The 13,844-nt window shown below is 43.0% G+C and overlaps 1 protein-coding gene across 1 annotated transcript in view; it reads right to left on the bottom strand.

Moving 5' to 3' along the window:
- Positions 1-13,844, bottom strand: part of CEP135 (centrosomal protein 135) — a 69,552-nt gene that overhangs the window by 39,493 nt on the left and 16,215 nt on the right. The window contains 6 exon segments of the mRNA XM_025192534.1: positions 2-31; positions 454-647; positions 1,323-1,473; positions 6,184-6,249; positions 7,495-7,710; positions 10,077-10,205. Coding sequence (XP_025048319.1) covers positions 2-31; positions 454-647; positions 1,323-1,473; positions 6,184-6,249; positions 7,495-7,710; positions 10,077-10,205 — 786 coding nt within the window.

Raw genomic sequence — 13,844 nt, 5'->3', positions numbered from 1 at the left:
TTTCCCTGGTGATTAATCTAAGATCTTCACTCTGCAAAGTCATAAAATAATTATGAAAATTATTTTAAAATATTATTAGTAACAGATGTAAAAAGGTATATTATATATTCCCAAAAACAGTGATCACAATCAGCCTCCAATCCTGGGTGGGTCTCTATGGTTCAACAGAATACATTCAAGAAGGAGCAGTGTTTTAAAAACCTACCCATATGCTTTGATGCCTCTTGTCTCCAATCTCCGACTGGATTTTTTAACACGTTAATCAATCATTATGTAAACAGGAAAAAGTATGTACTATTAGCCCAGTTACTTACTCTTCATATTGGGAATATAGTTTTTAAGAACAGGATAAGTCATTTTCTGCTAATAATATTCAAGACATATTTTTATAGCTTCTTGAATACTACAAGTTTGCTTTACTTTTTCACTGCTCTTTGATAAAGGGAAAATTACCTTTTCTGAAGCCCTACGGCCAGGACTAGACCTTCGTTGTATCATCGTCTGAAGATATTCTAGCTCTTGCTTATAATAATCCCTGTCATCTTCTAGAGTCTTTATAAATGCATCTAGACGAGAAGGCGATTTGTCTCCAAGAGCAATACCATACTCTAACCTCATTTTCTCCGTTTCTAAGACAAGTTCTCGTTCTGCATGGAAAAACAATCAAAAGAGAAATAAATTATGAATGAGACTATTTTAAAGCACGCCAATCCAAATGACATTTTATTTACTTTATATGGCAAGAAAATGTGATACCCCTCTGCCTGAAGAAGGGTGTTTGTACCCAAAAGCTTGCAAAGAACAATTTTTCCAACTATTTAGTTGGTATAATAAAAGATATCACATTTACCCAAAGAACCTGGTCTGATATAGGAGTAATACATTCTGTAACACTAAAGAGCTGATAGCATACATCTACATTATCAACTTAAAGTTTTAAAAGTTATTTCATATATAATAACAACTTGAACACTATACAATAGACTTGTCATTAATAAAAGTTTTCACCAGCAGACTGCATTTTCACAGGATTTCTTTAAATATTGGAGTTTACTATTCAAGTCAGACTTGTCTCCTTCTACAGAATTGGTAAGATAAAATAGTCTAATATTAGACTAGAATGAGTTGTATCCCACCCTACAAAGACAGTAACACTATCATTTAAATTACTTATATGTAATTCTAGTACTGGAATGCTTTCTTCTTTTTTGTTCCAACCAAAACAGAAACCTTATTTAGTGTTATTACCAATGAATATGTCAATATTTTAAAAGCGTCTTTAAAGATGTATTTAAGGAAGGAATCAATATTTAAACATTTACTTGTAATTTCTAAGTTCTCAACTTTTTCTGCAAGCCTTTGTTTTTCTTGTTCAAGCTGGTTTAACAAAACATCAAGATTTTGTTTTTCGTCAGTTTTCCCAAAGAGTTCTTCAGCCAGTCTCTCTTTTTCTCTATGGCACAAACATAACTCCTGAAACAACAAAAGTACTACAAAAGTTAGTACACTCCTACAGTACCATTGAAGAAAATGTAAGGAAAGCAATTTAACAATATTTAATATATTTCTAACAGTTAGGTGATGTCTCTGATTACAACTCAACACCATGAGTATGTTAAAAGTTAATTCATTATTAATTGTTTTGTTGACAATCGTTACTGTAATTCAGCACAAGATATGTTGCGATACATGCTGCATTCAGAACCTTGGGGTCAGGAATGAAATGAACAAAAATCAGGTCCATTTCATTCTGCTGCCATATAAGAGAAGAGAGCAAGCAACAGCAAGGAAAGATACAACTAAAGCAAAACAAGCTTTAGTGAGTCAGATCAAACAATACTGGCAAAAATAAAATATTCACAGTATTTCATTGATATTAATTCAACTGTTTATAACAAAATGGTACATACCTGTTAGTAGCAACATGTCAGTACCCTGATTGTAATATTGTTCCTAAAAACCTACTGATGCGATACAGCATGTCATCTGAAAACATGGTATGGAAAGCATCTCCAGGGAAATGTTCCTGGTGAGAGGTTATTGCTCTTAATAGGTGTTGCTGCAAATTAGGGCTGTGTGAAACAGCACCATTCTGCTTCAATTTCCATTTCGATGTTTCAACGGAACAGTGTTTCATTTTGAGTTTTGTTTCCTTTTGAAAGCACTGTTCCGTTTCGTTTATTGAAACCGCTTCGCTGTTTCGATGCTGTTTCAATGTTTCGCCCATAGGCTATAATGGGGAAGCACAAAACTGCCTATAACTTTGACATTTCTACCCTGATTCAGATTAAACTTGCAGGGATAGTAGCCCCTTCTGAGGGCATGAAGCCTGCCAAGTTTCAAGGAGATAGGTGCAGAGGTTTCTGGGAAACTGCACCTCAGGATGCTGACAAGCAAAACTGCCACTTGCCGGCAGTGGCAGCCTCCTGTCATCTGGCAGGCAGATCCGGGGACCTGCATCTCCGGGAGTGCTGCACCAGATTCCTCCCAGGGGTGCGGCCCCCAATCTGCCTGCTGGATGACAGGAGGCTGCTACTGCTGCCTGGGACCGGTGCTGGGAGCAGCCTGTACCCAGTGCCGGGAAGATTGGTGCTGCCGCCGGTCCCAGGTGACAGGAGCAGCCTCCTGTGATTCGGCAGAAAGATCGGGGGTCCACACCCCTGGGAAGAGTCTGGCACAGTCCCCACAGCCCTCCTAGGGGTGCAGGCAGGCCCCTGATCTGCTTGCCAGATGACAGGAGGTTGCTGTTGCCAGCTGGAGCCAGCAGCAGCACCAGTCTTCCCAGCGCTGGGTACGGGCTACGCCCAGGGCCAGTCCCAGGTGGCAGGAGTAGCCTCCTGTGATCCAGCAGGCAGATCAGGGGCTTGCCCCCTGGGAGGGCTGTGGGAGCTGTGCCTGCTGCTTCCCAGGGGTGCAGGCCCCTGCTCTGTCTGCTGGATCACAGGATGGGCGGCAGCACCAATCTTCCTGGCACTGGGTGTGGACTGTGCCAAGCACTGGTCCCAGTTAGCAGGAGCAGCCTCCTATGCTCCAGAAAGCAGATCAGGGGCCCACACCCCCGGGAGGGCTGCGGGACTTTGCTGGACTCCTTCCAGGTGTGCGGGACCCCAATCTGCCTGCTGGATCACAGGAGGCTGCTCCTGCTGCCTGGGACTGGCACTGGGCACAGCCTGCACCCAGCAGCAGGAAGATTGGTGCTGCCGCTGGCCCAAGCTGGCAGCAACAGCATGCTGTCATTCAGCACACAAATCCAGGGCTCGGCACCCCCCGAGAGGGCTGGAGGCTATGCAAGAATCCTCCCAGGGGGCACGACCCCCTGGATCTGCCCGGGATGACAAGAGGTTGCTGCTGCCGCCTGGGACCAGTGCTGAAGCCAAGCTAGACTTCGAAACGCGAAACATTTTGAAACTTTCCAAATGGTTTGAGTGCCCTTGTTTAGTTTCAAAGCTGTTTCAAAGGCTTTTGTTTCATTTTGATTTCACTGTTTTGAGCTCGAAATACATCAAAACATTTTCATAACGAAACACCTGGAGAAATTTTGCACAGCCCTACTGCAAATGCGCATCAATTGCACCTTATTTTATCCAACCACTTTTGTACCTAGTGAATTGCTACTTGGTACATATATTTCTATTATGACACACACAATATCTGTTAAATCAAATACTGTATTTCATACGCGGCATTTAACAGTGACATTATTGACTATACCAGGCAAAAGAAGCCAAAAGCCGATATTAATTTTCCTTTTATTGGTGCCAATGCAATATGCAACCGATATATCAGTGCACCTCTAGTAACAGGCAACCAAACAACTAAATTTACAAGTTTTCTACACAAATGACAGATGCCAAAAAAATAAGATGGATGAACTAGAATGCCTGGTATTTAGTGGTGTCTGTCACATAATAGGTATGTCAGAGACCTGGTGGAAGGATGACAATCCATGGATTCTTGTACAAACGATACAAGAATGAGAGAGTAGGATACACAGGTGGAGGACTGGTACTGTACACTATGATAGTACAGACAGCAACAACATAAAAAAATATCTGAAAGGGAAACTACCACAAAATCCCTGTGGATAGATATTCCTTGAACAAAAGGAACATAGCATTAGGATTGTACTACTGAATATCTAAGCAGGAGTATGAGGGGGTTATAAAATGCTTAGGGCAGTGATCCTCAACTACGGTACCATAGCTGTAAGATTCTATTAAAGAGTTCTATACCACCCAGCTCCTGCATAAGGAAGTAAAAGCTCTTCTCTCCAGTTCAGTTCCCTGCACGTGCCACAGCTACTCAGTGGTAACTGCAGCTGCTCTTCTGGAGACTACCATTTCTGCTGCCCTTCTGGAGCCTACCATCCCTGCTGCCTTCCCCCACTCTCCTTCTGGCCCCACCAGAGTCTCCATTCCAGCTGCTCCCATATTCCCAGCAACAAGCTTTGCTGAGGGCAGGTGGAGAGACTTAAATGAGGTCAAAGCAGCATTTTTCAGTGCAGTTCATCCCTTTTGCTCCTCCCATGACCCCAGGAATACCATGAAGGATCACAGGGGTGGTTACTGGCATATGAGACCCTGCAGGAGCAGCCTTGGCAGCAGGGACTATCCCTGCCATCTCAATTACACACTGGGGCAGGGAAGGGGCAGAAAGTGTAAAGGGAAATGCCTGTCCCCCAACCTGCCTCACCCGGAGCAGTAACTCATAACCTTTTATAGCCTCAACTCACCACTTCATATCTTTCCTGAATTCAGATTGTAGCTGAGTGTAAATGGAGTTCTCTGAGGGTGTTAACAAGTACATGGACAAGGGGAATACAGTTGACATAATATATATGGATTTTCAAAGGCTTTTCATCAAAGAGTCCCAAACTAAGGAGTTGCTACAGGATTAGAGGAAAGGTTTCTTTGTGGACTGAGAACTAGTTAAAAGATAGAAAGCAAAGGCTAGGCCTAAATGGCCACTAGTCAGGATGGACAGAGGTCAGAAGTGGGGTCCCTTAGGAATATGTGTTAAGCTCAATTTTGTTCAACATTTTTCATTGATGACCTGGAAATAGAGGTGTACAGTAAAACGTCCAAGTTTGCAGATGATACTAAATTATTCCAGCTAGTTAAATCCCAAGCTGACAGAGAGGAGATGCAGAAAGATCTCACCAACCTAAATAAGTGGGTAAAAAAAGGGCAGATGAACTTCAGTGTTGAACTTCAACGTAAACTTCAATGTTGAAACAACTTGAGTTATGTGTACACAAAATGCTTTTGAACTAGGTGTAACAACTCAGGAAAGACCCCTTGGCATCACTGCAGATAGTTCTCTAAAAACATCAGCTCAATGTGCAGCGGCAACCAAAGGAGCTAATAAAATATTGAGCATCATTAAGAAAGGAATTTAAAACAAAATGGAAAATTTCATGCCAGTATACAAATATATGGTGCTCCCACATCTTGAATACTGTGTGCAGCTCTAGTTTTCACATCTGAAAAAAGATACAGTAGAATTACAAAAGGCACAGAGGGGAACCAAGTGATCAAGGGTATACAGCAGCTGCCACACCAGGGGAGAGTTAAAAAAAAAAGAAAAGAAAGTACTTCTTTAAGCAGCACATAGTTAACTTGTGGAACTAATTACCACAGGATGTTGGTGAGGCAGATAGCATAGCCAGGTTCAAAAGGGATGAGAAAAATTCATGGATGATATATTCATTAACAGGTATTAAATAGAACAGTCAGGGACGTATCTTCTGGCATCTCAAAACCAGCAATGAAGGATGCCAAGAAGGGTAATGAACAAGGGATAGATTACTCTAGATATACCCTGTTCAATGTTCTCCCTCTAAAGCAGTGAGTCTCAACCAGTGTGTTAGGGTACCCTGCGGTGCCACCAGGTCATTTGAAAGGTAATGGGAGTTATGAGGAGGTAAGCAGATTAGCAAGGCTCAGACTTGTCTCTGCTCCTACTGCCCTAGCCTTGTATAAGGAGGTAAGCTCTGTAATATATAAATTTGTTTTTGAAATTGGGTGTCACTCAATTCACAAAATTATGGAGGGGTGCCTCAAGTTCAAAAAGGCTGAGAACCACTTCTCTAAAGCATCCACTACTGCCAATGCTGGAGACAGATAAAATGCACCACTGATCTGACCTAGTATATCACTTCTCTTGTTCTCACATTCTACTTACCGACTTAAGTCTTGTTACTGTTTCTTCAAGGTCTTGAATCTCATTGTGTTTTCTTTTGATCTCTTTCTATTAAAGTTTAAATGCATGTTAAGTCATACAAATGTTAGAAATTAGTGCAATTTCTTACACACACAAAAAAAACTGACACTATATACAAAATGTTTTTGAAAGAAATGTGCAGCTTGCTTATTTCTATTTTGCTAAAATCTAAGTATGCATATATAGCCAATATAATACTAGGTCAATCAAACAGAACACCCAAGATTTTTCCAGTCAATGATTACACTGAGATCTTAAATTCCATGTTATTTATTGAATAAAGTCCTGAAATAATGAAAATGTATAGAATAGAATTTGCTGCACACACACACACATTTCTATTATAATGTAAAGCAGTAGAAAGAATTATTGCACAATTCCTCAGAAAATCCCTCTAAATAAAATTGTTGTTACAAAGAACTTGGTCTCTCGAGTTGTTTTTAGTAGTTTTCCTAAAAGCTCACTACTCCTTAAATAATTAACTTGACTAAAATAGTAAAATGGAACCCTCCCCCCCACTCCCCTAGCAACATTGCTTTGATTAGTAAGGTTGCTAATTTATCCTGTTCATTTTCCTGATCATTCTGAATGGAATCCTACATAGCACCAACAATATACCTACACAAAGTGTTATGGTGTTAAACATACAATCCCATAATATTTTGTTTGTTACAGTTCCTCACAGTTAATTCAGGGCAGTGAGCTGTCATTAAGAAATTCCTTACAACAATGGAGTAATTCTGAAAAATGCTTCTTAGGCTCCCTCTACATGTTAACAAGTATCATGCAATTGCCTGGTTAACTGTGCAATTACCTTGAGACTAGCTACATGTGCAAAGTACTTAACATACAATAAAAAGCTCCTATCAGTTATAAAGTTACACCTAAAAAAAAGTATACTAACCTTACAGCTGATTGCTATCAAGCTTTAATTTGCATATACAGCAGGGTCTCCCCTGCAGCTGGGAGCCCAGTCAGCTCTAGGCTCCCTACCACAGAGGTACACTTTGCCCAGCCAGGGCTGTGAGCCCTCAGGAGCTGCCAGGACTCAGAGCCCTGCAGCTGCAGGGTCCCTGCAGCATGCCTTCCATGAAGGTGAGTGAAAACCCTGGGGCAGGAAGATCACCACTGGGGGCTCATTGCACCTTTACCTGCATGTTGATGGGGCCTTAGTAAAAGAAGGCAGAGATAGCCTACTGAAGCCAACAGAAATAACTTTGGCAAGAGTTGATCAGGTTTTAAATGATTTGCCACAGTATAGTATTTGCTTACCTTAGCTTCCCCAATTTCCTTATCTGCCGTCTCAAGCACAATTTCTTTATGTCTTTCCAACTGCTGTGCCAAATGATCTATCTCACTGAGTTCTTGACATAGTTCTTCATTTTTATTGCTTAAATGAACAACTTCACTAGTCACATTTTGTTTGGTGTCCAAAAGTTCTTGTATGCGATTTTCAAGCTCTCTATTTGTTTGCTGAAGATATTCAACCTAAGATGTTTTTATAATTAAAATTCTAATTAAAGCCACATTAAACAGAATTGTCACATTCTAATGGAAAAAACATAGCTCCTCTAGTACTTTTGAAACACTGTACATGCTTTTATTCATTAAAGCATTATTTAAATCGGGAAAAACACTGTGGTACTTCCTATTCTTAAAATACAATAATAATAATAATGAATAAGCAAAACTGTGGACTTACACGGAGTTAAGGCTGTAGCATTTAACAATGCACTGGGCTCCTGACAGCCTTCCAGAATGAGTTTATTTCCCATTGGAAAACCAATAAAAGGAGAGTTAATATACCCTCACCTTAACAGGAACCCATATTGGGTCCCAATTCACTGGACTTCCCTTGGTCTCTGTGGGCTGAAGCACTGTTTCTTTCCCCTAGCTTCTCTGAAACATTCACAGCATAATAGAAATGGAGTACTATGTATCAATTGCCTTAGGCCTTCAAGAAAATAGAAAATACCTTAACTCTTAATACCTCACCTCTTCAGGGGCATCTGACCGTTGTGTATGAGTGTCTGACCAACGCTGCACTTTATATAAAAGATAAGGCACAAGAGCTCAAATGATTTATAAAACAACATCCTGAATGGAACACCCTTTTCTCAATTTCGTTCTTCCACTGAGGAGGTCCATGAGAGTACTCAAATTCTAATCAGAGTCCAGAGCAGCTTTCCCCAGCTTAAGCTGGTTAAAATGACCACCTCCAGCAAGACTGTCTAAGCAACTAGGAACTGCCCGCTGTGTGGGTGGCACCATTGTGTGCCCCACCCCATGGTGCTTGTAGAACTTTGTGTTGAGCTAGAATCCTTTCAGCTTGCATTACAGCAGATTTAATAGGCTTTTAACTGTATTAACTTTACGTTAGACAGGCCACATTAGCATAAGTGGAGCTATGAGAAGCAGTGGAAAAAGAACTGAGTCATAAGCAAAAGAAACTTTTTGAAACGCCTAGCTAGTCTTAGGACATGGATATTGATTTTGGGTTCAGGTCAGTAAATTCTAGATGACCAACAGAATGACACTAGAACACCTTCTTTCTGACCACATCTGTCAAAGTTTCTATCAAGTAATGGCATAAGCCTTTGTTTGAGAAGGGGGGAAAAGAGGGCTCAATACTCTGAGATGTGCTTCTTTGGCAACCTTTGCTGTGGTTCCCATCTGTAGATGTAATGAAAATCCAATGTCCCTTAGAACTTAGTTTCTGAATTTGGATAAGTGCTCCCTAACAGGCTGCCCACCTGTTAGAAATTCTTAGGACTTTAAGATGTAGAGTTTTTAAGTTGTAAGAGTGCTCATTTCTGCTTGGACCATAAAAGTACATCTAGATATATTCTGTTTCTTCTTCATTTGCTAGCAATATTCATAATCGGAGGATTCTCAAGTTTGTTTCTGCACTCACTCCTTTGAAGGACTCATTTTGCATTGGAACAGGGGCTGTCAAAAGAAACCCTCAGACCCCCAAATCTACTCGAGGGATCAAAACACTGTGAGCACCCGCCCTCACCTTCAGCTCCCTCACCATGGGCTTCCTGAGTACCACAGGTTATTCTGTGCTACAGTGCCCCCTGCCTTTTAGGGTAGGGGCAGGCAGTGGAAACTGGAAGAGGGAGGGAGAGCCTGGAGACCACATATGCTGCTGCAACCAGAGTAGTAGCTAGGTGAGAGCCCCGGGGCCACAAATTAACCCCTTGTGGCCCACATGCAGTCTATGAGCTGCCAACTGGACAGCCCTATCCTACAATAAGTCTCCTTTAATAACTTTACAGCCTCCTGTATCATGAGATATCCTGATCACAGATCACTACTGGATGACCCTATAGCAAGATAACTCCTCTGTTAACAAATCAATTCTTCTGGATAGCAGCCAACCTATTGTTTAGAGCATTTTCATTTTAGTGGTAGAGAATCAAATAAAGGTAAAAAGACAGAAAAAACAACCAAGCTACATATTCAAAATGAACTTTGTAGCTTAACAGAAACAATAATCTTACATAAATTCCCATATCGTACATTCCTAAATCATTATCAGCCTACTATTCCATTTCTACTGTGTCTTCTGGCAAATCTCAGTGCTTATTAAATTCAGATAAAAGTTTACAGATTATCTTTTAAAAAAAAATTATTCATGTTTTTACAGATAGAGCCCTCAGAGACAAACTATTCTACAAAAAAATTAAATCACCTGAAAATATATTTGCAAAACAAAAGACTAAAAATGTTACATTAAAATTGCATTAAGTTGATTTTGTTCCCAGCATAAATAGTTTTTAAGAAAAGCTACAAATCAACTTATGGGTTGCTAGTATTTATAAACTGAACTCAATAATAATAAATGTTACCTGCAAATTTAATTGGGCAATAAGCTTCTCATTGCTTTTACTTCTAGATTCCAGGGAAACAATATCATGAGAGCGACCACCATCCAATGCTAATACTAGACGTTCTATTTCTTGGTCTCTCATTTCGACCTTTGGAGAGAAAACAGTTTTTCCTTTTAAGCAATTACTTTTCTCCAAACAAATCATAAATGAGGTTTACTTTACAAATTTTAACTAGGATACATGGATCACCTAGGATATCTGACACTGCTTTGCCAGCAACATCTCTAGTGTGGATGCAACTATGTCAAATGAGTGCTTTCATCAGTTTAGTTCATGGTGTTTGGGGAAGTGATGCAACAAGGCCAATGGGGAGATGTGGACACGCCGGAGGGCAGGGAACAGCTGCAAGCAGATCTGGACAGGTTGGACAAGTGGGCAGAAAACAACAGAATGCAGTTCAACAAGGAGAAATGCAAAGTACTGCACCTAGGGAGGAAAAATGTCCAGCACACCTACAGCCTAGGGAATGACCTGCTGGGTGGCACGGAAGTGGAAAGGGATCTTGGAGTCCTAGTGGACTCCAAGATGAACATGAGTAGGCAGTGTGACGAAGCCATCAAAAAAGCCAATGGCACTTTATCGTGCATCAGCAGATGCATGACAAATAGGTCCAAGGAGGTGATACTTCCCCTCTATCGGGCACTGGTCAGACCGCAGTTGGAGTACTGCGGGCAATTCTGGGCGCCGCACTTCAAGAGGGATGCGGATAACCTGGAGAGGGTTCAGAGAAGGGCCACTCGTATGGTTAAGGGCCTACAAACCAAGCCCTACGAGGAGAGACTAGAGAAACTGGATCTATTCAGCCTCCGCAAGAGAAGGTTGAGAGGCGACCTTGTGGCTGCCTATAAGTTCATCACTGGGGCACAGAAGGGAATTGGTGAGTATTTATTCACCAAGGCGCCCCCGGGGGTTACAAGAAATAATGGCCACAAGCTAGCAGAGAGCAGATTTAGATTGGACATTAGGAAGAACTTCTTCACAGTTAGAGTGGCCAGGGTCTGGAACGGGCTCAGGCATCTAGCTGGGGTCATGTGAACCCAGCACTCTTTCCTGCCTATGTAGGGGGTCGGTCTCGATGATCTATTGAGGTCCCTTCCGACCCTAACATCTATGAATCTATGAATAGAAAAAATTCCATTTCAAGAAACACAGAAGGGATTGACTCTGGATGAATAAAGATCTAAACACAAGATGAAGCGTTTGGGGGAAAGGCAGTGGAGATTTCAAGAACATGAAGCTTTTGTCTGCTTAATTTGTTTAGAGCCAGAGGCTACATCTTCTCAATACAGAAAAAAAAAAGAGTTCCCTATTTCCTTCTTAGTAGTAAAGAACTGCTGAATAATAGATATACTTATGGCCTACAAGAGAGTCAAATTATAAATATTTGTTCTCAGGGGGATATTGTGAGCAAGCAACAGATAAGTGCATCACCTGCAGACTAGAAATTCCATTCCCCAGAGCCTTTTTTTCCATCACTGACACATGTCTCAAGAGAAGACTGATTTAGTTCTGCCAGCCTTTCATCATGGACTAAGATGACTTTGGTTTCAGTTGGCAATACATGTTTTAAGACCGTTACAGAGTTTTTAGCGACTCAAAATACAACAAAATGTCAAAAAATAAAGATCAGTTGCAATTGTGATGTTCAGATTACTTATTATACACATCCACCTGTAACACTTTGACACAGATCTAAGGAACTGTTTTACCACTATTCTCCCTAGCCACAGATCCTATCAAATTGAAGAACTACACAAAACTGACATTAGAATTTTTAGAAGGATTATCAAAATGATTCATTGCATCTCTCCCTTCATTCCCAATTTTAAGGCTACAGTAGAAGTGAAAGGCAAATCGATATTAAAAAAAAATGTCTAAAAGGATATCTTAGAGACTGGGAACTCCTACTCCCAACTTAGGTATGTTCTGTCTTCTCTCCATTTCAACTAGAAACAAAACGGTCAGCGATATCAACTTAATTTTAGCACTCAAAAGCCCCACCCTATTCCCTACAAGTTTTCAGCCTTAAATATATTTAATAAAATACACTCACTAACCTGAAAGCTGTATGCTTTGCTGTTTTTCTTCTACCACTTCCTTCTCCACATGATTTCTATCATTTTTTATTTCTTTGGAAGGCTGCATCTAGTTGGCTTTTTCACAGTCCCTACAATTCTGTTATCCTTTGTCCTGTCCCTTACTGCCTTTTATTGCCTCACCTCACCCCCTCACGCACAACTACCGCTAAAGCATTCTCATTTCCTATTTATTCCACTTTGTTAATCTACTGTTTCTCCAAGGTCCTCTTTCAGGTCTCCTAATAATTAAACTAAGAAATTAAGCACTTCACAAACAATAACTGATCATTACATAACCACTGGTGTGAGGTAGGACTGGATAACTAATAGGCCTGTGTGAACAGGGAAGTATTGATTTGGATTTTGGCTGATTTGGAGGACAGTGATTGGATCTGGAGATTCGGATGGTCCTGAATCGATTCAGCCGAATCAGCTTTGGAAGATTCGGCACGGATTCAGAGAGATTCGGTGATTGGGATTGGCTGGGGAGAGGCAGGCACAACCAGGCAGCTCCTCTAGCTATGCCTGCCTCTCCCAGGGTGGGGGAAGCGGCAGGAGAAGTCCCCATGGCTGCCCTGCCCAGCCCCATTCCCCGCTCAGCCCCAGCCTAGCCCCATCACTTAAAAAAAACCCCAAACTCCCCATACTCACCGGTTGCATGAGTGGTGATTGGGGCCTCTGGGTGCTCGTAGCAGAGCCACCCCGCACAGCACAGTGGGGATCAACCCCCAACCTTGGCACCCACATGGCAGCTGCCCCATGGCATGGGTGAAGCGCGGCTTGGCAAGGTGCTGCATGCTGCCTGGGAGCTAGGGCTGAGCGCTGCTGGGCTCCTGCTGACTGCTAGAGCCGGCCCAGCTCCCACACAGCATGTGGTGCCCTGCCAAGCCGCACTGCACCCATGCCATGGGGCAGCTGCCGCGCAAGTGCCAGGCAGGGGAGGTTGATGCCCGCGGGCCCCCTTTGCCCCACACTGCATGGGAGAGGCTCTGCCACAAGCACTCAGAGGCCCCAGTAACTGCTCCTGCAGCTGGTGACTGTGGAGGCTTTAAAAAAAAAGCCCCGTACCCACCGGCTCCAGCAGCAACTCTTGGGGCTTCAAGGCACTGGTGGCAGAGCCCCCCTGCGCAGCGAGGGGCAACAAGGAATCGTCCCCTCCCTGCTTGGCACCCATGCAGCAGCTGCCCCATGGCGTGGCTGCAGCGCACCTCAGCAGAGTGGTGTGCACTGTCTGGGAGCTGGGGCCGCTGGGACAGAGCACTGCTGGGCTCTGGCTGACCCGTGGAACTACCCCATGGAGCTCCCAGACAGCACACAGTGCCCTGCCAAACCGCGCTGCACACGTGCCATAAGGCAGCTGCTGTGCAGGTGCCAAGCGGGGAGGGGCTGATCCTTGCTGGCCCGCACTGCGCATGGGGGGGGGGGGGCTCTGCCACGAGTGCCAAGAAGCCTCAATAATTGCTGCTGGTGAGTGCAGGGCTTTTTTTGTGTGTGCACGTGTTAAGTGCCAGGAGGCTGGGCTGGGTGGGGAATGGGGCTGGGCAGGGCAGCCATGGGGGCTTTTCCTGAGACTCCTCTGGCTGTGCCTGCCTCTGCCCCAGCAGCGGGAGCCATGGGGGCTATGCTCTGCTACCCCCTGCCCCGCCCG

Source organism: Alligator sinensis, unplaced genomic scaffold (assembly GCF_000455745.1).
Source record: "Alligator sinensis unplaced genomic scaffold, ASM45574v1 scaffold134_2, whole genome shotgun sequence".
NCBI lineage: Eukaryota > Metazoa > Chordata > Crocodylia > Alligatoridae > Alligator > Alligator sinensis.
This window is presented reverse-complemented; position numbering and strand designations above follow the sequence as displayed.